The sequence below is a fragment of the Hermetia illucens genome, chromosome 1 (assembly GCF_905115235.1).
Source record: "Hermetia illucens chromosome 1, iHerIll2.2.curated.20191125, whole genome shotgun sequence".
Classification (NCBI taxonomy): Eukaryota; Metazoa; Arthropoda; class Insecta; order Diptera; family Stratiomyidae; genus Hermetia; species Hermetia illucens.
The window spans coordinates 60,464,383-60,491,764 of NC_051849.1; the positions used below are offsets into that span (position 1 = coordinate 60,464,383).

Below are 27,382 nucleotides of genomic sequence, written 5' to 3' on the forward strand. Positions count from 1 at the left end.
TTTAAGTACCACTACGTTTGTATGTGACGTTGCAAAAATACGATGGATGAAAATGGTGATTTATGTTTTGAACGCGGTAAAGCAGACCAGGCCGGATGTTCGCAGCCTTCACCCATAAACTCGTCGAACAAATGCACAAGATAATTGCTTACGACCTGAATGTGATGCAGGCAGAGTGGTTCTCTGAGTCTAAGGATACAAATCACGGTATTTTCACCGTCAGGTATCTAAGGGTGAAATTCTGATCGTGGTGGGTGATCTGATGCCAAGGAACGCCCTGATAACACCTTGCTTGGGCATATAATAGGAAGACATGGCTCTCATGGTAAAAGGGTAGTATAGGTCCGAGAGCGAAACGTGGATTGGTACCCATGATGGAGCATAAAACCTGGGAAACGCCTGCTGAACCAACCTACACGTGGTGACCGGCGGGAGCTCTTTCTTAACGAAAAGCTGCAGACGGAGAAGAATGAAGGCGAGTCTCCCGCGCCTAAAAACGGGATAAAATGTACCAACCGGGAGACCACTTTCAACCAAATTGACCTCGAAGCCATCCACAGCACAGCTCTCCGCAACACCTACAAGGAGCAAATGGATACCGCAATAGCCGCAGCATCAACAAATGATCTTCAGAATTACCTGAAGAACGTAACCATAAATACAGCCACAAACATACTTGGCCCCAGCCGCAAAAAGAGAATCGGCTGGTTCGACGATGAATGTAAGCTTGCAAGGGAATGGAAGAATGCTGCATACCAAGTAATGTTGCATTCTTAAAGGACGCGGGCACGCGCGGAGACTTATCACGAACTCCGCGAACGATGAAGCAACTTCACAGACAGAAAAAGGAAGCCTGGCAGAACCAACAGGTCTGTGAACTCGAAAAGTACAGGAGCAACCGCACCAGGCACGTTTTATCTACATTTCAACAGGATGAAACCTTAGACACCTTGATGCTCATCCTGCCGAAATAAAGAGGGAAATCTGATTTCCGATAGAATGGGCATATTGAAGGGATGGGTTGAATACTTCGAACTAATGAACTAATGAACAAGCAGAATGGCGAGTTGGAGGTCCTGTCAACTAAAGACGACGGACCAATATTGCCACCATCAAGTATAGAAGAAACAGTCCGTGCAATTCATCGGCTTAAAAATCATAAGTCGCCAGGAGCCGATGTAATTACAGCGGAATTGCTTAAATATGGAGGCAACCAATTACACCAGGTGGTTCATCAACTCGTGCTCAAGGTGTGGGACAGCGAATCAATGTCTGACGATTGGAAAAGAGGCATTATTTGTCACATACATAAAAAGGGAGATATCACACAGTGCAGCAATTATAGAGGTATTACATTGCTGAGTACCATCTATAAGATATTCTCCGCTATCTTGCTAGGCCGGATAGCCCCATATGCTCAGAATAGCATTGAGCCATACCAAAGAAGCTTCACTCCAAGCAAATCAGCAACATATCAAATTTTCTCTCTGCGGCAAGCGATGCAAAAACTCGTGGAATATGGACATCAGTTGCACCATCATTTCATCGACTTTAAAGTAACCTATTATAGCATACCTAGGGTAAAACTGTACACGGCCATGAGAGAATTCTGTATCCCGACGAAACTAATAAGACTGACTAGGCTAACCCTGACCAATGTGCGAGGCCAGTTAAAACAACAGGATCACTCTCGAGACCATTCAGCATCAACAACGATTTAAGACAAAGGGATACTCTATCATACGTCCTCTTTAACCTGGCCCTGGAAAAAGGGGTCTGTGATGCTGAGGTAAATACGAGGGGTACGATCCTCTTTAAGTCCACCCAACTACTGGCCTATGCTGACGATATCGATATCATGACAAGCACGACCCCTTCATCTAAATCGAGCAGGCGGCGTGGGATAAAATCCGGCCCAATAGGTTGCAGTGGGCAGACCACTTAATCCATATGGATAAGGATGATGTAGCCCGAAAAGTCTATTGGGGCAATATCTATGGTAGAAAAAAAACAGCGGGGCAAACCCTGACTGAGATGGAACGATGGCGTCGGTCAAGACGCCAGGCAGCTTTTAGGGATATCGAATTGGTGGACCTCCGCGGAAAACCGGGATATTTGGAGTTCCTTACTAAGGCAGACCTAGACCAAATACCGGTTGTTGCGCCGTGGATGATGATAGTTTTGATGAGCATAACCACAACGGTAAAATATTTCTAAATTTCAGATTCTTTCATTGCGTCGTTATCGTGGGTTCGTTGTTCAACCAGGGAGCCTGCCACAGGGTCACCTGAGTTTCGACTGGCAGATAGCAAAAAATCTAATTAGATCAGTAGTAGATTCAGGAGTGCACAAGGAGTGCACACATCGACCCCAAAAGTCGCCTATTTCGCTTTGGTTTGGCTACTGTGTTTGCATGCAGGCCCGCCGAGGAGGATCGCAGCCCGACTGCAGAAGGGTCACAAATCGACGAATGTAATTTTGTTAATCGGTGTGGGGCATGTTAAAACTTTATTGTCATGACAAAGAATGAGTGCAAGTGCGGCGAAGCGGGCACTGTAACAAAAGGACTTCCACTTATACAATGGTCAGGAAGTAAAAGCTGTCACAAATAACAATGATTTGGCTACAGTACATGGTATCACAAAGGGATATTAACAGAAGATTTCTCATCCACGATGATGTGCTGAGCAGTTTAAAATGATTTTCATTCGTGTAGATACGGTTACGGATCGCTTTTCCAAATAAAAGTAAAATAGTTTTGGTCGTCAATGTGCTCAAACTAAATAAAGCCGCATATCTTAGTAATCTCAAACGTCAGAAGAGGATGCTCAGTAGGATTCTGAAAAAGGCATCCATTCTGAATGCGGCATTAGTGAGACATTTACGTGCCATTGCAATGGTAATTGCTAGAATAATTGTGTAACATATCAAAAAACAACTCTGGTCAACGGGCAGCAAGCTGTTTTCCGTTCTGGATCCTCCTGTACCGATTATATATACACATACTGCGGTTCACTATAGAGTAGTTGGCAAACTTTAGGATCGTGCTCCGCTTACTTTTCATCGGTTTCAAGCAGACGTTTAGCCGTGTGAACAATAAATGAATTTAGAGTGCCGTTTTTACGTATAAAGGGCATTCGGAAGAAACTAATAACTATTATCAAAACGGCGCCTCAAAATGTTGCGCACTGCATCGATGTAAAATGTTTAATTAATTTGAATTCCAAAGCGGAGTTCGCCATGGTTGCATTCTGTCTTGGCTGCAGGAGGTGAAGGAATTTAATTTTATCTTTCCTCAAACACCTCGGGTACATTGATGACACCTCTTACCGAGTCATGGACCTTTGACAAATGGCTCTAGATTTGAATCCATTTGGTTCCACTAAAAACATACATGGGAAGGTTGTTGAATAGTTTTTATATATGGGAATATTCTTTTTGCAGAGAATGGTACCAAACTTAACGTAGCTGGTTTATGTGGCAGCGCATGCGAAGTGACTAGCACTGTTAATTAAAAGAGTAAAGTTTTCATCAACTTAATTTAAATTCGCTGCCATTTTCTCCTGGGGTTCCAAAATCCTCAGGTCACAGCAACCCATCTCTGACTAGAAAAAAGAAAATAGAGTAACCAAATACAGGGTGCGGCAGCATAACTTCCTTTTTTCAAAACTCAATAAAAACTATTGTATGCATCGGAAAATATTTATTTATTTTTTATAATGTAGGTACATGTCTAAAGTTTTTATTTAGTTTTTGAAGATCAAATCTGTTAGGTGACGTCCCCCATTCTCCATACATTGCGTAAACTGATTTCTGGCGTTTGTCATGACTCTTGTTAGCAACATTGACGCTCTCACTGCTTCAATGTTCTCAGGTGATCTAATGGGCCGAGGGATTCCAGTTCTTCCTTTTGTCGCACTTGCAGTTTGTCTGAATGTAGTGACCCATGTAACAATTGATTTGCGATTCCGAAATGCACGCTGTGTTGCAATAACCGAACATCCGCTTGAAAAGTAAACCTCAACGGCAAAGGCACGCTCCTCACTATTCCAACGCATGATGGCGACTGAACCATGTCGGGACAAAACTTTACAATATCCCCTCTTGAACGAGACTACTAGCGCTCCGCTATGACATCAACTAACTGAGTGGCGCGCATTTTAAAAAAGGAAGTTATGCTGCCGCACCCTGTATTATTTGTGGAACACTAAGTATTAAGGGATTTATGAAGACAGTAAGCGGTAAAGTTTTCAGGTTTAGTGTTTCTTCTTCAGCGACATTGGGAGATTGACGCTCTACCCCCGCAACCATTGCGCCGTCAGTTTTTCAGGTAGTACCTAGAAAAACTAAAACGTTGAGGTAAAGAGAATGAGGAACATTATATTATAATAATTTATGTTTCAAGCGATTTCGAAGCAGACCGACAGGACGAAGATCTTCCATGAATAAGGAATTAAGCGGATACTATCTGTTGCGGATCATCTCTGTCCCAACTGATCTTGCAGTAGCGTGTCACTATTAGACATTTGGAAGGTTTACTAGAATATAATATTGCTATATATATTATCCGTACGCAGTTTTTTGTTTCAGTTTTCAAAATCATTTTTATTTAGAACAAATATCGAACAGTAATAATGTAAGTAGATTGAGAAAAATGAATGAAAAACAATCTTATAATCTAACAAAAAAATGGACTAAACATTATTGTTACTGTGGGCACTCAAAGTTTTTTGCTAATAAATGATAGTTTGTCATTTATTAGCATAAATAAAACTTATAGCAAAATACATTCACTTGAAAAATAATATGTAAGTTGTCGGTTAACTGTGTCATGTTGTTGACGACAAAGTAAAAAGAAATATCCTAACCTACTTCTGTACTTTATATCTTTAAAAGGACTACTGAACTTATAGCTAATTTGATTAGAATCAGTGATTCTTAGAGCTGTGTATATACATTTAAACTTAGATCTGATAGAAAAATTTTCTTCTCTTCTTAGCTTAAAATTTAAATAATATTTTTGTTGAGGATGCTGGGAATCCTAAGTCTGCGCCCACATAGTGACGGACCGAACCACTTGGGGAGCAACTTACTCCCTCTTTTGTAGTTCTCGGACTCCTCTTTTTCCGAGTGAAAGCCAAGTTTACAAAAAAAAAACAAAAAGATGACTGACGGTTTCGTCCAGGACAGAGGCAACTCATCAGACGCTGCCTCACCTCTGCCCTGGGAGTAGCGTGACTGAAAGTGACGATCGATGGAAAATGCTCCACTTAAATATAATCGCAAACACGTAATGGGTATGAATTATATTTAAGTGAAATCCGTCACAGTCCACACCTAAACCAGGCCGATGTAAATAAATAGGGCAGAGGTGAGGCAGCGTCTGATGAGATTAGGTACCGAATAGATACCGAATTGAAACCGAAATACCGTTTGCACCTAAAATAAACTGTACCGAATGGAACCGAATACGTTTTAGGTTTCTGTCATGTTGAGTTTCGCATTTAAAATCTTTGTGCGAAACTGAGTCAATTAAAGAGTAATAGCACTTGAAATATTCCGTTTCTTACAATATTAAAAAAATACTCCAGGAAACAACAGACCACAACTCGTAAAAACTCATTCTCTATGCAATTTTCCGCACTCGAACGCACACATATAGTGATAACACACAAAAACGGTTAAACTCCTCTTGTTAGGAAAAATAGCATAAATTGCTATGTAACGGAACAAACGAACCTTCCTTGTACTAACTAACTCCTAAATATATTATTAATTTTATTTGACCACATCTTATGTGTCTGTGATCTAGATATTATATACATAGATATTCATCAACGGTGCAACAACCGGCGTTCGATCTAAGCCTGTTTTTATAAGGAACTCCAAATATCCCGGCTTTGTGTCGAGCTCTACCAATTCGATATCCCTAATAATTATCTGGCGTCCTGGCCTATGTCAACTATCTTTATATATAATTATAATTTGAGCCAGGGTCCGCTACATCTTCTTTTCCTACCATAGATATTGCATCTACTCACCCACCGCAGCTCATTCAATTCTCCACTACTCAATCTCTCCATGGCTCGTTCCTCCTAAAGAGATCTCAAAGATCGTTGGTAGGATAGAAACATGAGTTTGAAATTAGCAAATCAGTAGCAGTGAAAACCATACCAGACTAGGAGCCTAAGTCACTAGCCTATGGATGGCAAACAGCGGTGAGTTACCAAGCAAATAAATACCAGAAGCTGAACAGTATAAACTCTAAATTTAAGAATACTGATAAGTATAATAACCGGTTACTATCCTCTATGCAAACATTTGCACATGGTGGAAAAACTTAGCAACCTTGTAAACAGAAGAATAAGGCAGCTTACCTCATCATACTTTAATGTCCTGTCTTAATGCAAAGAAGAGCTCCATGGTGGATTAAAATACGTATTCAGGATTGCTGCATCGACGTCGAATGTGAAGGCTGTCAGGCTATTATTTGTAGACAGGTCTACAAGTGCAAATAATGGACAGCACGAGCTTGGTATAATCATACGGTCAATGAGATTTAGATGGACCAAGCCTTCATGTCATACCTTATGGAACACCTGAACGATGTCCAGAAATATAGCTCTGCAAAACTTTCTGTTTTCTAGAGCAGATTTGATTACCGAGACGAATATATTAATTTGTTCATGCCTCGTCATTGGCGGCACATTGTTCGAGTTCAGAGCCTGCCATAAGGTCAGTTGTGTTTCAACTATCGACACCATACGAACAATCAGATCGACCCCTTCCCGATCAGCAGTAGATTTAGGAGTTATCTCTTGGATGTATGTAACATCGTCTTTTGGTCACTTACGTTCGCTTGCGTATTGTGTCCGCCTCTTCTCGTATGGTTGGAGAGCTTCGAGCTCCTAACTTCAACATCGACCATTTGTATGATCCAACTGTCAATACTACACTACGGTTATTAACTGTATCACGTCGATAAGGTTTTTCCTCTTATGGATAAAATGGCTAGTCACCGTAACATGCGGACACGGATTGTTCCTCCAAGCAGAAGAGAAATCATTTTGGCCATCAATGAACTCAAATGGAGTAAACCCGCTGGGTTTGACGGTCTCCCAGCAGAGTTATTTATTGCTGCATCTGCAGTTACTACCGTACCGAAATCTTGGAAATATAAGAACTTTCCCAGAGAGTGGAAAAAGGGGATGATCGTTTAGAATCCAGAAACGGGCACCCGTTTTAAGTGTAACAATTGGAGAGGTATCTGCGGCTCCTTGCCGTCGCAAAGATAATGGCGCAAATAATTCTGGAACGTATCAAAGAACATCTCGAAAGCTCACTAGAGAGTCGGTTGGTTTCCGCTCCCTATCTTCCTGCATTGACCACATCAACATCATACGGATCATATTGAAACAGTGTGCGGAATTTAGGTCTTCGTTTTACTTGCTTTTCATCGATATCGGGAAAGTTTTGAACAGTGAGTGAATCTGGAATGCTCTACGCAGAAAGGGAATTCCGGAAAAACTAATAGCTATTATCAGAGCAACATATGATGGCGCAAAATGTCAAGTATTGCACCGAGGTAAAATCTCGGAGGATTTTAAAGTCGAAAGCGGCGTCCGTCAGAGTTAGATCTTGTCACCGATATTATTTCTTTCTGTTATCGATGAGGTTCTACATGCTGCCTTGTCCGAACCTCGACTACACTTATGATAGCTATTTGCTCTTTCATCAGGTCATAGATCTTAGTCAAATGGCTCTCAATTTAGAAAGAGAGGTAACTAGATTTGGAATAGATAAACACCAACAAAATTAAGGTTCTCAGTCTGACAAATCATCGTACTCTCCCTATCTGCATTAATGGATACAGCATCGAAAGGGTCAATCAATTTATATATATTAGGAAGCGTGGTTACTGCCTATGGTCGCATCGAAGTGGATGTTACCCGATGCATTAACAGCGCTAGATCTGCTTTTGCTGCCTTGTTTAAAATCATGAAATGCAGTTACCTCAACAACAAGATCAGGTTGAGACTGTTCTGTGCTAGTGTTTTTTCTGTGTTTCTATATGGGAGTAGCACACTCGAAAGTTCCAAGCTTTCATCAACACTTGTCTGCGTCGTAGCATCGGAGAACTTTGGCCTGACACTATATCAAATGAAGAACTACGTGCTATACCGGCAATATCGAGTTCAACATCGTTTGATAAAAGGCAATTTCCACCTGCAAGATTTATGTTACTATCTATTAACGGGGGTCAGCTAAATCCTTCAACTTTCGCAGGATTTTTTCAACAGATAATTCTGGAAGCGTTGATTAGAAAAAGAAGACGGTGAAAACGACCTGGAGGTATTTTGCGCAGAATAATTGAGAAAGCAATTAAACTTTCGGAGAATCCTAGAGAGAGCTGAAGCAAATTCCTGCAAATCGAGAATGATGACACGCTTTGCCCCTTTTGGGACTTTACATAAGCACAGAAGACCTTCTTTTCAAGAAAAGTCGCATTGCGTCCTATCGTTCTTCTCTCTAAATAAACATTCAATAAGTCTAAAATAATAAACTAAACTACACTTACCTTCTCTTTCCGATTAATATATTATTATTCTGTTAAGGGAAAGTCCCACCGCGTCCTTGAAGAACTATTGCGCCCCTTTTACTAATTATAGTGTACCTATTGATCATAGTATCTCAAGCAGGCCTACAACCGTTAGGAACTTTAGCATGTTCCCTACTTCCAGATCTTTCAGCTTTGCATCTGGTATCAAGTGTTCTCCCAGATGCCTCGACCTACTTTGCACAAGTGCCGGACATTGTCCCAGGACGTGTATAGAGGTTTCGCCCCCCCCCCCCTCACAAAACCTGCAGGCAGCGTCCGTAGATATCCCTAGCTTCCCTAGGTGATAGTTCAGCCGACAATGACCAGTGAGAATTCTCACTATGATTCGGAGGTTCTTTTTAGTGAGGTTTAAGCAATCCTTTGTGCGCATGGGTTCGTATCCCCCAATAAGCACCCTGGACTGCTCCATCCCTGGTAGGCCCGCCCAGTATAGTTCCCTCAACCGTTCCTCTTTATTTCTTAGATTCATAGCCATGAAACCGTTTCCAATTCCACAGACGGTTTTGGCCCGTGTAAAGGCGTCCCTGCTCCCTTCTTGGCTAGTTCGTCTGCTGCCTCGTTGCCTTCCAACCAAGCATGGCCTGCAACCGAAAGTATCCAGACCTTGTTGGACGAGCCGAGTGTATTCAGTCTCTCAAGGCATTCCCATACCAGTTTAGAGTTCACCTCGTTGGACCTGTAGTTCCTTTGCAAATTAAAGGAGGCACATTTGTCTATGGCGTATATTTCCGCCTGGAACATACTATTGTACCTGCCCATTGGCTCAAAGTACATTTTCCTTCGACCAATGACACCGGCACCCGCTCACTCTGCTGTGAGGCATCCGTCAGTGTACCAAGTAATCAGTTGCTGGTTTAAGCCGTATGTCGCAGCCACGCTCTCCCAGTTTGCCTTGTTACTCCAACGTGTTTCAAACTTCTTATCGAAGTGAAACCTCGTTGTCATGTTATCCCTTGGTATCAGTAATTCGGGATACCGCCTAGAAAGAATATCAATCTTCCTTCGATTTAGGCAGCTCCCCGCCACACTCATGCTACCGGCCATCCTGAATATTGATCTCCTTACCTGCATCTGTATGTGCAGATGGAGAGGGGTTAATCCCAGAAGAACCTCCAGGGATGTCGTTGGGCACGTCCTCATTGCCCCACTGATACACACGCAAGCCAGCCTTTGCAGCTTATGTAATTCCCTGGCTTGTGTGCTGAGTTTGGTTCTTTCTTCCCAGATCTGCCCACTCCATAGGTAATATTGGCCTTACTATTGCAGTATATATCCAAAGTAGTATCTTCGGGTTGCAACCCCATTTTTTTCCCGCTATAGATCTGCAAGTCATCAGAGCCCTCGTGGCTTTCCGACATGTGCCTTCCAGAGTAATTTTTGGTCTAGCGTAATTCCCAAATATTTGACCTCTGTTTCTCGTTTCACCTCCATATCATGTAATGTTATGGCTCTCAGGTGGTCAAGCTTACGCCTCCTAGTGAATGGTGGTTTTGACTGGGTTGATCCGCAATCCCACCTTGCTGCACCAGGCACTAGTAACCCTTAGTCCAGTTTGGATTCTATCACATAGGGTATCTTTATATTTGTCCCTACAAATAAAAAGAATTACATTGATGCACTATAAACTGCTATGAAAGCATACTTTCCCCCAATAAAAATTTAATCTCATTTTTAAATGGGAATATAGCAAGACAACCTACAAGAGCAAATCGACACGGGATTCTAGACTCCGCGGAATGTGATCGCGTATGGTACGAGGTAGCTAACTGGCTGCGCGTTACTAAAAATACTATGTAGGGTGGGTTCTACGCACGGTTTGATGTATTGTTGTGTCGATAACGCCTAGATTGCTTTCTTGGTTATGTGATCGAATAACGGTATACATGTGCGACACTTTTGTTCCACCAGACAAATTCAAGCAATGCGCCGGTAGGCAAACCTTCTTGCAATATAGATTTTCTCGACAAAGAGGGCTTAATACGTGGAAAAATGCGCTCAAACTTTTACGAGCAATTTTGTTTTGAGGTAGTCATTTTATTCATTTACAAACCGTCGATCTGTTGGGTCCCTTTTTTTGTGATCAACATTTAGTTGCTTAGCAGCGGAGGGAAGCTTTATTTTCGCCGAAAGTTGCCAAGATTGTGCGCCAGTGTGAATGTAAGTAAAAAGCGAAAGGATAATGAAGCGACTCGAGTAGTTAATCGAACTTCTTATATGATGAGATAAAGAATTAGAAAAATAGAGAGGAGGTCCGCGAATGCATCAATCAATTTATAGGTGCTACACTCATTGATTTATTAAATCTGGCGAAGTTATATTTAAAAAAATGGTTTCATTGTTCCGGAGTCCCGAAGATTGCTACAAAACCACCAGTAGGTATGCTATTGGCTGCTTCGTGTTTTGTAGCTTTTTCCCTGCCGGTAATCGAGTCAGAAAAAGTCCAAATTTAAGTTCATTTTATTTGTTCATTTAACAACTAATTATAGTATTATCCAAAATATACACAGAACATAATGTTAAAGATTAAAACAACTTCACTTTTGACATTGAACATTCTTACAACCCTAAAATAGTCAGCTTTTAACGCACTTTGGTTTTTTTCTGAAAAAGGATACGAGGAAAGCAAAACATCTTCGAATAATTTACTCAGTTCTTAACTCTAAAGGCACTTACTTCTAACAGAAATCTTATAATTAGGAGAAAAGCATTTTAGAAATCCTGGACGGAATTTCGCACAATACATACATTCATTTCGTGATGTTTACATAGTTCCTGTAACAAAGTCAAACTAGGTCACATTCATACGATATGCTTAAATGTGAGAAAATTCTCATGTTTTTCTTTAGAGTCGTAGCATTATTTTTCACTAAATCAGGATCTCATGCACTTTGATGTATGAACAAGTCCGGACAGGAGGGTTTTCCTCGTAATTTTAATGAATTCTGATGATTCGTTTAACATATTTAGAGTTTTCAATGTTGAAACTGTAAAAATGCATGCAGTGATCCGATATTGATGATCAAATTATCATCTTTTATATGAAAAGTTGATAGTTTGACGAATTGCAATATAAATATGAGATATTTGCAAAGCCAGGTACAAATTTATATATTAGATTATGAATTACTTTATTGTCTCGTGGAGTTGGATCCTGATCTGGTAAAAATATTGACGACTGTTTCTACTAAAAATATCAACTGTTTCTACTGAAAATATCAACTAAAAATACTAATCTATCTACATTGTAGTTTCTGAATCCGGCGGTGTATGATAATTAAGATTATAGGCAGGTGGGCCGCTATTAAGAAATGCCATCGAGCGAATGCTTTCCCTTGAAGCTGATCGTCGTGATAGGGGCGCTTGCGACTGAGGATAGACAGCAGGCTGCGGTTGAGGTTGTTGCTGTCCAGAAGTAATTCCAGCGAAAACATTCTCTGTTGTCTGCTGATACGAACTCAGCGGTCGAGTACCATGGAAATTTGAATAGCTTGACCGTACCGAGGGTGGTCGATTGTTGTATAATTCGTCCACATGCTCACCTTCATGATGCAAGTTTGGCGTTGAATGTTGATATGTGGGATTATAATGTCCGGTACTTGGACTGTGCCCCGATGGACTTCCAGAATTCCATGATTCTTGCAGTTGAAGCGTGCTCACACTTGTATTGTAATATATTGGGTCAGGATTAATGTTTCTCGAAAAATCTTTGTAATTGGGTTTGCTCGTAGCATTTGCAATAATGTCATTATTTAAGGATTTCAGATTTGTTGCAGTCAATGACGGATTTTCATTGTGAGAAAAGCTGGCAAATTGTTTGGAGGAGCTTTGTTGTAATTGTTGTTGTTCCATAAGTTTAGTCACTGGGTTTTGTTGAAACTTTCTTCTGGAATGTCTTACACTGCTTCTACTGCTCGAATGGCTTCTTCGACTGGTCGTACTTTGCCGACCATTTGTACCTCTGGTCATAACAGATCGCCGCTTAACTCGTCGCGGCGTCATCGGCTTTGGGCTCATCTGGGCATCGCCATGCTCATTCCCATCTTGATAGTCTAATATATTATCGGGACGTCCGCGTATCGTATCAGCCGCTGGCCCGAATTCAATCGAATAAAACGATTGACGGTGTTTACTTTTCTTATGAGCTTTCCTCACTAGTTATAAAGATACAAAAGAAACGAGAAAAGGAAAGAAAAATGGATTCAATTAAAATTTGGAAAATACCGATATTTTCACTAAAAGTTTTTGAAACAAGACTATGGAAACGTGATAAATTCACCACACTAAGAAACAAAAAAAAAACAACAGAAACCAAATGTCGAAAAGATACTTGCAAACGTTTTAGTAACTAAATAAGAAAAAGTGTGTACTTAGAAAGAATACCAAACGTATAACAATAAAATACTGTGGGTTAAAGCGAATATAGAATACCATCAACCAGAGATGAGGAGAAAATAAAGATCAAATATTACTACTGTTTTATCAGGAAGAGGAAGATCGGATTTCGCTCATGTCGATTCAGGAAGCTTTGCAAGGATAGATTCTCTCATAAATAAATTATGTACTAAGCCAACTGCAGCTACATGGATTTTGAAGAATTGTATCCTACTTTATTCAAAGCTCGGAGTAATGGAAAACGTTTAACTGATTGAACCAGATGCAGGTTGATATTTTTAACAGAAATTTATTGGTGAATAAAAGGAAGATTAATTGAAAATGATGCTCTTGACTTTTACTATAACAATTTAATAAATAGTTTTGAAAAAGTGTCAAAAAAGTTCCCGCACCGACATGAAAAACATCTGGAAGGAACACACAATAAGAACAGTAACTCTAAGTTAGTTGTGAGTTGCATAAGTAAACTTATTGTGCATTGGAAGGTGGGCTGCTCGTCGCATTTGTAGGGATATCGTTTTGGGGATGGCGATATACAATTGGAATGGGAGGGTATATGATCTTTGCAAGGCTGTTAATAAAAAGCATCATTAGTGTTTGGAAATATGCTTCTTTATTATATTATATAATCAATTTTACATTAATTTATCAACTGCCTATTTTTAATCGTTGATTGATCTGTTCACTTTGCTTCGTAGCATTTCGCATTTTCTTATGATCAGTACAACAGCAAAATCATGCATCGTTATTGATGAAATTAATAAGAAAAATACAAATTTGAATTTATACAAAATTAAGTGTTCGTTTGTATACATGTATCAGTAGACTCTGATCATAGCACGCTTTGTACAGAATGTGAATTACATCCGAAGAACTATGTAAGGTGAATTTGAAGTATTGTTTACTTAAGGTGGACGGAAGCGGACATGCATGTAGGCAGCCAGATATTATAAGGTATTATAGGTGAAGAGAATTCGAATACAGATGAATCGGTATTGTCCAAAGAATAATTAAGAAAATACTGGCAAATAGTAGGTTTCTCAACAGACCGGAATATATTCTTCCATTAACGCTTGTCATTTCGGTAAGAGGCAAGGGTCAATGATGCAATTTTTAAATTTTTTACAAACGTTTGAAAAGTGTAGAATAAAAATCCTATACTTATTAGATAGTGTACATTGTATGGGGTTAGCATTCAAACCAAACCACATTTTTGCGTGCGAAAACTTGTTAGTTAAGAAATTCAAATGGAAATGTTCTCCGTATTGATATCTTCGAAAGTTACATTCAAAATACACTTTTAGTGACAAATTCCCTCACAATCAGATCACAAAAACGTCACAACAGATAAATACAAGTGTATACAAAACAGATTTCTTTCCCAAGTAATAGTCATTTATTCATTTATCACGGGAAACAAACAATACTTCAAAAATACTTAACCACTGAATTTGAGTTAAATTTGTTCTTTTACGATAAACATCCTTTGCAGTCTTACGTATTTACGAACAGAGTCTGTAATTATATATAATTAATCTGCAGAAACGTTTATATAATAAAAATTAAGAGATAAGGAACACATTTTAGAAAATTAGAATTTTCAACAACACACAAGTGTCATTTCGATTTGGATGAGGCGAAAGATGCATGAATTGTAAATGCTCGTGCTGCTTCGATAAAAACATAATAACAAAATGAAAATTGCATTGAAATGATTGACGAATCTTAGTTTTTAATATAATAGCCATTCTTTGATAGCGTGTAAACTATACTTTATATGCCAAAAAGCATTTTTCCATTGGAACATAATGTAAATATTACTTTCTAGAATATTTCATATCATGTAAAATACAAAATGATACATTATAGCATTTATAGTCTGACTTATTGATAAAATATATGATTCTATATATGCTTTTCATGAATCTATTCATAGCATGTATACCTTGTACGTACTAAAATATTTATAGTTGCTCCACTTATTAATTATTATTTTAAAGATTTTCTCATAAATATGTATATTATAGAAAGTTAAAACATTGAACAATAAAAGTTTGTGACAATCAAAGAATCAACAGATGTCTTGAGTAACTGGAAACGGCTGAAGTAATTAACAAACATAATTGTTTACTCTCGCTTTACAAAGAAATTACCTTTAGGCTTTGTGTTGTGAGAAACATCTTCTTCCTTTAACAAGTAAAACTTGTAGGAAAAAGTTGATAATTTCCAAATCCAAACCTCAAAATAGGATTCTACGTTAGTTTAACCAAATCCAATGAGATGAACCCTAACAAACCGAAACAGCGGTGGGACATTATAACAAATAGATCATGAATTATACCACTGTGATATAGCCCAACTTAACAAACGCAATATTTTAGTCTACTTTTAAATTTAACTAGTTCTCACATCTAAAAACAATTTCTTCGAAAGCGAGTACTGTACAAATTCCCCACAAATGTTTTAACGTCTATATCTATTTTGATTTGAAATTTAAGAATTGTAGCTTTTATAAATATTCCGCTGGTATCCTCAAAAGGCCTAACATTCTACTACTTAGACTTGCTTTAGAATTCATAAAAAATCTCCATTTCAATATGTACGTGAACATGAACATGCACTGTTTGTTTTGTTATGAATGATGATTGTGTGTAGTAAGCATGTGAAATGTATTATTGCAATTATGAAATGAATAAGCAATACAAGTTTGAATTTTTGTGACTATTGTCAGTTTGGCACTGAAAATCATGATATCGTTGTATTTATCGTGAACTTTTATAAAAGCCATGATTTCTTGAATTGGGACAAACTGCATTATTAGCATTAATATTTCGTTGCATATGGACATTATTCATTTTTATCACATATTTTTTGGATTTGTACCTATCCATCTAACCAACATTTTCCCAATTAATTTATCAAATTTCATTTATTTGACTAAATATCACTTTATGAAACATAACCAATCGTTTGGTAATATGATGGGATAACGTGATATTAATAAAGCAATCTTGTAGAAGTTTTATTGCGAAAAAGGCCATAGGTGAGCGGTGCACTAACTTTCTAAACGAAAATTATGTTATAAAAATTATACTGCTTTTTTTATTTTTAAATTTTATTTTATTTGTCAGAAGCAAACGGGTCCTGCACACTTGAATAGATAAGTCTTATACAACTCCTTTAACTGATATTGAAATATTTTCCACTCAATCATTTGAAAATGTACAATTATTTCTCATAATAGCAAGCTGATCACAACTTCACAAACGGTGATCTTTTTCTTTAGCTTTTGTTCCGATAGACCGCGGGGTGATTCGTCTGGATAGGAGCTAGGTAAGTTTTGTCCTGATAGAATCAAAAGGTATGCAAATAACCATCTAGCATGTGAAGTCATTGCCTCCTCGTTCCGCATTTGAGTCATACGGCTTCGATGTTTACGTCATACCATTAAAAATGCTTTTCGCACAATTTCTCGACGATTGGACAGCGACATCGATCGTGAATGTCCTCATTTCGGACGCGGTCAATATCAGTTCTGCCTTTAATCAAGGGTAATATCGTTTCTATAACTCTGAGGTAAAGTTCGTTGCCTTTGCTGGGCGCCCAGCACTTTGAACCATAGAAGGCGGACTGGTGAACAATGCTGAGGTACACTTTGGATTTAAGAAATTCGTTGATGGTTCGATTCATATAGAGTGCACTGATTCATGAAGTAATTCATACCACAGTTCAGCGGATAGTGCCGTTCTAAAGTACTAAAAGCTCTCAGTTTTGAGCAGGTCGCTAATAGCGATCGTATCAGTCTGATGATTCAAATTTAACCATACACCATGATATACGAGGCAATTATTCAAAATTTGGACTAGCTTTTTAAGATTATGTCTGTAGGGTGCTGCTCATTGGATGTCGCGCGTGACACATTTCATGCAAGGACGAAGAACAGTGGTGAACACCAGAGAAAAAAGAATGATTGTTTAGTTAATCAAAAGCAATTTCTTGAGCGACCATGGAGGACAGATCGGGCTCAGGGGTGTCCGTTGAAAACTCGAGCATGAATCTGGTTCGATTCCTCGGAAGATAACGACTATATTCTAAGCGGAAATATACGTATCTCACTTTAATAGCATGTTTGCAACAAAAATGGCAGGATAGCACCATTCAAATGTATTCCAACAGACGCGCAGCGTTATGATCACTAAATGCCAACACCATATCAAACAAGTTGTGTGGAGTTGCGGCCAGTTGCTCCTAAAAATTGGCCGAATGAACGAAAACATTCTTGACGCCATGGTACTCGTATATCGCTGATAATAAAGATGCGAACAGATTGTCCCGCCAAGAGTCTGGCTAAACAAAGATGTGACCAGAGCCAGCATTTGGCATCAGGCCGTGCACTATCAAGTCTACTTTAAACAGTGAAATTCGACGGGTTCACGCAACCGAATGGAGAAATTTGAATTGCTGCCGACTGGCGAAAATCTTTATGAAAGAACCCGTGGACTCTAAGGCAGCATTTTTATTGTACCTTAACAAGTGTAACATAAAAACCTTAGCGGGGCTTTTAACGAGACACTGCTCTTTAAACTATACATAGAAAAAATGGGGTGGAGATTTCGGCTATATGTAGCCATTGTGAACAAGTGGACGAGACGGCCTTCCAATCCCCATGGAGTTTCTCAGCTTCCTCAAGTCTGAGACGTAGACTGAGGTCTCCTGCAAACAAGAATTTTTGCAATCTCTGCTTGTGGAAGATGTTCTCAGATTCGCAAAAGCGCGAGCCCCCCGGGTGAAGGATAGTGCAATGGGCATGAAGGATTGAAAATACCTCCACCAAATTTAACTAAGTAGCACGCTTCATTCTTTACAATAGAGTTGCCAAGAGGACTATGGTGACCAATGTCAACGAGCTCTCGTCAGAAGAAAGAGTTTATTTCGTGTCTGCTTGAACTAATTTCCGAGAAGAATCTCACAAAAGTAACCTGTATAAGAAAAATGACAACACTATATGACGGAATGTCAGGCAATATCGACACTATGGAACATCTGATTATACCTATGTATGTCCCAAAAAAAATGGCAAAAATATAGCGAAACAATTTACAGTTGAATATATTTGGCAGTGATAAGTCAATCAATAATACTCTGAAAAGTGTGAGTAATACGTTGACCATGGAGTCCATGTCCGAAATATCGTACCCATGCCAGTAACACAACAACAATTCGATTTGTTCAGAAATTACACAATGAACAACAGGAATTACCATCATGATTGATTGAGATATAGTAAAATTTATGTTTATTTTGTCTTATATCAAATGTGAAGAGAAATATATGAAATACATTGTACGCTACACATGAGGGTACGTTGAAAAACAACATGCCGAAAGGACATAGAGAGCTTCTAATGATTGCGTAATATATGTTAATTCTCGTCCTTTGTCGACTGGGAGTCTACATAAAAAAGAAAATTATTCTTGGAGATAATCAATAAGTTTTGTATATGGACATAACAATTGGATTGTCAAAAATGAGATAGAGTTACTGGAATTATTAGGTTTCCCCCTATGCCTTCCAGTCCTATGTTATCATTGTTAGATACAGCGTAAAATCTGATCATCTTCGTAAATGATGTGCCGCCCTTCTTCCCAAGCAATTTCTACTCATCAACCATCAAAAGCGATCCAATCTTCACAGTTGATGAAGTGATGATTTTACAATGGAAGTACTACCTCTGCTTAATCTTCTTCTTTGGTCTTTAACCGGGGCCGGGTACTCTCATTTCTTAATGAATTGCATAATTGCATATTGCCTCTTTTATTTCATTCAATTATATCGATACAGGGTACTTGAATGACTTGCTGCACAAAACTGTTGATGAAATTCTGTAGCTGTTCTGGACCCAAGATGATTGCTAATATCTCATGTTATCGCTATGCATAGGCAAATCAAGCTAGCATTACATATCACGTTTTTCAGTCAGAAAGGAGAGGAAGAGTGGGGCGTGTGAATGGAGAGAAACTAACAAAATTATAAAACAAAGAAAGGCATAATCTTCACCCAGGGACCGTCTATGGCGCTGGGAACATACAATAAATACCTTCAAAGCAAGATTTCTGACTCATATTCAAAGTTGAGCAAATAATATCCACCTAACGATTGAAGAATTCTCAGCTATCTTTTAAAAGGGATAAAAAGAAAACATATTATTGAACACTGTTGGGTGTTACTATGTACTTGGAAGACGCAGCCGTTTGGATAGCAACCGATTTCGAGGCGTGTCAATACAGAAGAAGAAAAATTTCGAAGACTGTACACAGGAGGTAAAGCCGCCGAAGCAAGCCTTTCATTTTTACAGGACAAAAAATGGTGTCCGGTGGGCGAGACTTTTCAGTCAAGGCCGCAGTTGGGTTCTGCGCATCTTCATTTGCTTTGGTTCCCATTCACTTCATCAATTTCCTGTCGCTTGTTTGTAGCTCTTTGCCTGGTTATATGGATTCGCACACACAGAAGTGCTAGAGAAATACGGCACGCAATACATTAACAGACACGCAAAACGCACCGCGACCTTGATCGGCCTCAAACCGAATGATTCATTTCTTATCCCAGTTTTTCTTTTGAGTTTCAGCTCATATCTATAGTCTTCTTGGTGTGGCATTTTTTCAATAAAGCCTGTTTTCCAAGTTATCAAGTCGTCGCAATTAAATTTGTGAAGGATATGTTTGTATTTAAATTTCTATCAAACAGAAAAAGCGCAGCATGATTTAAACATCAAACTGATCGTATTTCACCATTTTATTTGAATGAATGAATCTTCGGCTTAGTTTTAAACTTCTAAATCATGAGAAGAGTAGCATGTTCTCGTTCTATAAACTCATAAGCTTATAATATATAATAAATATATATACTTCATGCATATGTTAACGTTCTTTGAAGGCTCTAAAGTCACTCTAAGCACTTCTGCATCTCAATGTAAAAAAGTTAAACTACTTCAAGTAACCAAGCACACGTTCTAGCTATCATTGAAATAAAAAAAATAATAAATGATAAAACGTGTACTTATATAAAATATGATTGGTATCGAATTATTCTTTACAATCTATCAGTAACAATATTTATATTTGCATTATCACAATAAGATCGTGGCCGATGATTATTCCGATTCACATTCTGTCGATTACGTCTGCGATTTGATAATCGATCTTGTGACTTCGCGCGAGCAATATATGCATCATCGTAGCCAGGTGGTGCATCGCGAATTTGATCACAGAAATTTGCAACTTGCTGCTGTTGCACACGATCATGCCGACGACGAGCCGATATACGATTCAAATTTGGCGATCGCGTTACATATTGATAAGGCATTACATAATTTTCAGTGCTCTCAGGTGAAACGTCAGGATATGGTTGGTGAATCACATGCGGATGCGAATGCGGATAATGATAGTTTTGATGAATATTATGTTGCGGATGCGGTTCGTGATCGTTATGATATTGATCATTCCATTGCACGGGCTGCGATCTCATCAAAGGATTCACTATGCCGCGTATTTGGTTCGAATTGATATTAGGATCAGGGAAATTATTATTGTTCATATTACTGCTAATTGAACTGTTCAAATTGTTATTGTTGTTACTGGTTATAGTGTGTGTACTTTCGCAAAGTGGATTAATCATACTGTTATCATGTCCTGAAATAATCGGCACTGGTTTTTGAAAAGGTATGTAAGTGTTACCGCTCTGATCAGCTGCCGTTTGAAATGTATTCAATGAAAAACTTTCATGACTATCATCTAAATTTGACATTAGCTGCTCGGTTGAAACTTGTGTATATTTTATATCAGGACGGTTTATGAAGCTACTGTAATTTGACGAACCGGAATTTTTGCGACTTTGAATACGAGCCGTTTTTGGCTGTTGTTTTTGAGTCATTGATGATGATAGCGGTGAAGATGGCGGTGTTGATTTCGGGTTAGTACTACTATTAAGTTGCGTATTAGATTGATCAGCACTTATTGCATTACTATTATTATGAAATTGCTTATTTGATAACATTGTTGTACTAGCTGATGTCGGTATACTAGAATAGCTCACGTACATCGGGTGTACACAGGTATGTTGTGGACTTTTCGCATCACCACCCATGAAATCGACTGGAAATAAAGTTATACAGTTTTGGTTGGTTTGTTGCTTTTGCTGTTGCCTTGTTTTATTTTATTCATATTTTTATTTACTTGATTTGTATTACATAAACTAGCGCTCAAATGTATATGCTCATATAATCTTATAACCAGACTAAAAAAAAATAACGAATTAGGACAATATCCGATTGATCAATATCGCTCCAAAAACGGTAGCATAAATTTGCTCCAATCTACTCAAATCTTCAGTGACCGAATCTCTCCCCCCAAAGAGTTCAAAGCTGTCTCCTCAGGGAAAATAAATTTCATTTTTCGTAAAATATTAAAATGAATCGAGGGCAATTCTGCAAAATCGTTGTACGAAAATCCAAATATTTGGTTCTTTAGAGTTTCTTATTCACTTCAGGAGAACGAGTATTTCACGAACCGCGTTCTAGCACTTCCATCTGGTCCAAGGGATTTTTAAGTGCATAGAAAATAGTAAATTCACGAACCATGGGCAAATACTTTTGAGCGATAGTGTACATACATAAATATAAATAAATTGTTCATTATTGAGAAATTTACATCAAATGCCATACACAATGAGACAATGCAAATTTTTGTTGTTTTTTTTATGTTATTTACAAGACAGAACTCATATGTTGTGGTACACTCCGTTTGTGAATTGCTTAAAAACAATTTTCTGTGTTTTGAAAAGAAATGGTCATTGGACTAGGGTTGCTAAATTTCATGTTAGTAAAAGCCAATTTACATTTAAATAAAATTAGCTAAGGTTTAGGATAGTGTTACAAAATAGAAGGGAAGTAGATTGTGTTAAATGTAAGCATGCGCATACGTCTAGTGAAATCTTACTATCGACAACTACTTCATATTTAAAAAACCATCTAAAATTTGCAAAAAAAATATACTCAATTAATCGAGCATTTGATATATAACATGTTGACACGTTATCCTTGCAAATTATAGAGTAGATCCTAGCAATATACTCTAGGTATAAAATTCAGGTCTTCTCAACTATTAGTGACAATAAAAATATTGTATTCTATGTTCTTTAAGTTTCCTTAACAATTTTATAACTAGAAAAAAAGGGGGTACTTACACCGATCGTCTTCATCTAAAAATATTACTGCTATTAGAATAGCGCCCAAAATGGCAAGAACCTAAAACGTAAGTTTGGGTAATTAGTCAATTTGTCACCATATTGCATTGCAAAGAAACTTACCGCTAAAATACATTGTATTCCTGAATGTATAACTTCAACTATTGGATAATCAATCAAGCAACTATCAACTTGCTCTGGACGAACTGGACGGGAGAGATCTTCATTTGTTATGTTTGTAGGATAAGTTGGTATGCAACCATATCCATTCACTTCGAACCATGATACGCTACCTGTACCCAAGTTTAATATATCGCTGTCCTAAAAATAGTTCAAAGAAAGATGTGTAAGGATATGTATAATGACATTTTTAGAAAAATGATAAGCTATTGTTATTGTTCTGGGTCAAACAACTACATTAGATCAATGATTAAAAACATTGATTCTAGAGAATTCAAATGTTGACATTTATTGAAATAAGTTAGCCTCACTGGAAAAAGAAGAAAAGAAAAGAAGAACTTTTCAATCATATAATCATTTCAATAAAATTATTACTATCGACTACTAGCTCTAGTCGACCTAAGAAGCAGATGAGAAGATTGCTTGGAATGGTAACCCCAAGTAACTTAATCCCCTTAAATCACAATACGATGATTCCAGACTCCCAGACGTAAACGACTTGCATTATGTGAATGTTATCCAACCTTTCCTACACGGAAAATTTGACAATCTTTTTGCCAATACAATATCTGTGTCTGGGACGGATTCCAGAACTGTTCTAATAGCCTATTTCCGCCGAAAATGTTAGCAATGTCCGCAAGTGTACTCTATTTACATTTTGTTCAACTGACCAAACGCATTCAAGACGAAAATGGATATAATAAATATCCTCACCATGTGTATTCCGCTGCGTTTACATCTTCAAAATGGAAATACAATTCTCGACATTCATTTACAATTTATCTTGGCGTATTTACAGAAACTTCTGTCACCAACATGTATAATATTTACAATTCCTTCAGACTACAACGAAGCTGACCTTAATGGGAACTTTTAAGTTTTCCACCGTTAAAAATGTCCAACCTATTTCCCTTATCATCGTAGTCGCGAAAGTGCTTACGTTAGAATTATAACTAGAAAGTATAAACATATACATATATTCGTTTGTGATCGATCGATTTCGAAACTGTTCGAACGATCGCCATGAAAATTGGTATGTCTCCATTTTTGAACGGAGAAGTTTTTATGCTATACAAGTTGCCGCAAATCACCACTAGACGACACTGCAAAGGATCCACTTCTGTGCCGTTCACCCGATCGCCATGAAAATTGGTGCACATATGTATTTTTCAAAGGCCACCGACACAAGTTGTTATAAAGCTTTAAGAAGAGAGACCTCCTCCTCTCCCACGATGCAGTTTTCACCCCATCAGGAAATGGGGCAGATATTTTGAAAATGATGAAAACGCCACCCAAAAAATCGAACATTGGAAGATCAGACTTGCACGATAACTGTCAGCCACTAGAACTGCTGAAATATCTGAAGAACAAAACTCGCGACTGGAAACGAATCAGAGTCTCTATTTCAAGAGCTACTGAAACATGGGCAAAGCGACTAGGACTACATCGTGCTTATATTGACGTGATTTGAAGTTTCAGGGAGAAACACCTGATATGTGCCATTCAACAGGCAGGGGCAATTGGTCACCACTGACTGAGCCGCCAGAGTCACTTCTAACTCATGTTGCTGGAGCTACTTAAAAATTCAAACATCTTTTACAGCATATTCGGAAATACAGAATGGGTTTCAAATAGCAAACATACTATATAAGTGAGCATCTCCTCTACTTTGCTATAGGTATATACTGTAGAAACCCGGCACTGAAGAAAGGAACGTTATTCCTGAAATGTCAATATCATTATCATCATCGGCGCAACACCGATATCCGGTCTAGGTCTGCCTTAGAAAGAGGTCCAAAAACCCCGGTTTTGCGCCGAAGTCTATCAATTCGAAATCCATAAAAGCTATCTGGCGTCCTGATCTACGCCATCGCTCCATCCCAGGCAGGGTCTGCCTTGTCTTCTTTTTCTATCACTATTCTCCGGCAAACGCAATTTTGTTATTACAGACAGTTGTATTGAAATTCGAAATGGTCTTTCTCAGTTCTCACCGATGTCCATTCAATTGAAAGCTAATCAATTTTGCAATCTATCGTCATCATTATTTCATCGGGCGAATTAAGAAAGGAATCTATGCAATCAACTTGCTACAAGGGCGGCGAGGTAACGGCTAGGACTTTCAGTGTTACGCCTGACATTAATTTAGGTCCTCATACAAGAGTTATCATGACTCAAGTTAGAAGTATTATTCGATGTTCCAAGTAGTTGATAAGAAAGGTAGGTATCATTGGCCGAAGAGCCTATTTAGCGCTATGTTGCGCCATTTTGATGCCAAAACTCCCTAGGCCATGACTGATGTGGGAAAAACAGAGCGAGCAGGACCCAGCCGGCTGAGATCTTTGGAACCACGCTGTATTATTTGTGAAGGATAACAGCTACCCCACCCTGCAACTAGAGATTTCTCCCAAATGAATTGGTTACCTTATGTCCGTAGTCTGCCTCTAGTTAGAGCCGTACAACCACAGACTGAGGGCCTTCTTCTTCTCCGCAACTTCGACAGTGCAAATTGTATTGTATGCCGAGTCTAGTGGCTTGGTCTTCTATAGCCCAGTTCCATCGCATTTGCATCTGACCCAAAAGCTCTCGCGATCGGGTTTTGTTATAGGAGGACTAAATCCTCCTCGACTTGGCTCAGGCGATGAGTCTCCGCCATCTGAATTCAGTAGGTATTAAATAGTGCGAATAGATTCCATCCTCGACACTCGCCAGCGACACGCCGACTGCGCCCACGAAGGGACTTTCAAGAACTGCGTCTTGCCTGGCCAATCCGTCGAACCGCTCGTTTCCTTCTATATTCCTGTGGTCGGGAACTCCAAAAGGATAATAGGCTCCCAGTATCGGCAATATTTTTTACTAAACCGTACGGCTCGGCTGTGCGTGTCCAAGAAAACTTCCACACCCACTTCACAGGCTATCTTTGATCCAACGTTGAAGAATACTGTGCCATAACCTTACACAGGTACTCTGACTGGAAAGCCCTTAGCAAAGTTCCTCTTGAAGCTGAGCTTGCATGTTACGTAATCCGTTGCAAATGATTACAGTTCCCCGATATATTCTGTCTATTATGATTCTATTGTACTCCTTCAGCGCCAGCTACGACGACACAATAGAACCGTGCGACAACGAGGCATTCAATTGGTTTCGAATCACATAGAGAGCAAGTTCGATCCAAGCTTCATACAATACCATCCAGGGATCCATTTTCTAGAAAATCCGGGATTCATTGGAATTAGAGTTAATGTTGCAGATGCCTAACCAGATTAAGGTCTGCCGATTGGGGAGACATGTAGTTTCGACGTGGTGTATTATACTGTAACTAGTCCCGCACTAAATGGGCGAGGTATTTGTTGTCGCTGCTGTTAGACATGTCAGGATTTTGTCAACAATTGAAGCGCACATCAATGTTCAGTTGTTACCCTATCTGATCAATAAATTCCAATCTACCAACTTCCTTGGCTGCCATGAAGCTCCACACTAACTGATTCTCGCCAATATGCTTTCTGGTTGCACAAATGCCCTGAGTTTCAAGCAAGCTTTCGCATAATTATACATTGCCGCAAAGGAAACGAAAAATCCAAGTAGATCAACCTTTGATTTAAAATTCAACGAAATTTACATTAATGAATGAATATTTCTATTTTTCGTAAAAGCAAACTTCCTTCTAAATCTACGAACAGTTTGATAATAACCATTTATAATCACTATCAATGGCGCGACAGCGCAAAACGATTCTTGGTTTCCAAAATAAATTGCCTCGAAAAATGTCCGCCCGCTGCTGTAGTCGTATCTTTTTTGTGGTTTTCCTTGTGACTGGGTGCTTCGGACTTCACAATTCAGTGCCTGCTTTGGGATTCTCGCATCCCTGCACATGGTCAACGCACTGTTGGGAAATTTAACTAAAACGGATACAGCTGGATCTTCAAAGATTTCGTACAATTCCACGTTGTACCTGATTCTCCAGTATGATCTCTTCCATATTGCACCATGTATGCATCGCAAGACTCGGCGCTCATCTTTGACAGTATCTTCAGATGGTTTTGCCCTGGTACAAATTTCACAGCGAAACATTGACGCAAGTCTGATGATAGTCCCATACATGTGGAATTTGCCCGTCCTTTGTACCTTTTTTGATTACAGAAACGGGAAGACCGAACAAAAACTCTTATTTGCCTCCGAATTTCGTCGTCTTCCTCACCGTTCTTTCTCAGTTGTGGTCCGAAATATATAGAACTGTCCGAGCATTCAAGTTATATTTGCCTATTGTCATATTCGCTCGTGTTGACGAAGACTCTAGATCTAGAAAAGTTACTTTCACTTCGGATATTGAGGATGCATATCATCCGCATACCATATGTCGATACCTCCTGTTCACTTTCTCAAGCACCTGTTTTACTTATAACCAATTCTGAAGCCTCTGGTATTCACTAATGGCCTTTTCCGCAAAAAACTTGGATTATTTGCTGCTTACCAGACAAAATTTGCTTTGATAAGATGTGTGGCTCGTGTTTATATAAGTACATAAACTTTTAGCTTCACAAGAAGTTAAATTTAAACTACATATGTCTGTCAATATTATTTCATCGGTACCCCAGACGATAGTCCTAAGGTTATAGTTATAGTGAGCCAAATCTTAGATTCATCGAGTTGCCGTGGACCAGTGCAAATAGCACAACAATAACAGCTTCAAATCATTTCTGTCATTAACGTCTTAACATCTCGAGTTCCAGCCTTTTAGTCGGTCCAGTTTATTAACCTAATTTGGCTTTGCCAGAATTACTGATTCTGGTTTGGTTTTGCATTGAACTCAAAGTGAGACCAATTCACCAAAGTGAATTGCGGTGGTGATAAAACATGGAATTCTTAACAACACCGCATTTGATTTAAAAGTTTATGATATGATTCCCTGACATTCGCCAAAAAATTTCAATTAACTAGCTAAACTATTACCAT

At 38.7% G+C, this 27,382-nt stretch overlaps 1 protein-coding gene across 4 annotated transcripts in view; it reads right to left on the bottom strand.

Moving 5' to 3' along the window:
- Nucleotides 1-11,059: 11,059 nt before the first annotated feature.
- Nucleotides 11,060-27,382, bottom strand: part of LOC119661561 (sodium/potassium-transporting ATPase subunit beta-1-interacting protein) — a 147,775-nt gene continuing 131,452 nt past the window's right edge. The window contains exons 4-8 of one of the 4 annotated variants that reach the window (XR_005250591.1): nucleotides 22,376-22,573; nucleotides 22,253-22,313; nucleotides 21,108-21,162; nucleotides 14,456-14,527; nucleotides 12,635-12,771 (exon numbers count right to left, since the gene is read on the bottom strand). Coding sequence is in view for 3 of the 4 variants with exons in the window: in XM_038070953.1 (XP_037926881.1) it covers nucleotides 20,102-21,162; nucleotides 22,253-22,313; nucleotides 22,376-22,573 (1,320 nt within the window). In the remaining variant the exon portion in view is untranslated. Of the gene's footprint in view, nucleotides 12,772-13,602; nucleotides 21,163-22,252; nucleotides 22,314-22,375; nucleotides 22,574-27,382 lie in introns of those variants that run through there. The other 3 variants (XM_038070955.1, XM_038070954.1, XM_038070953.1) reach the window with 3 other exon arrangements.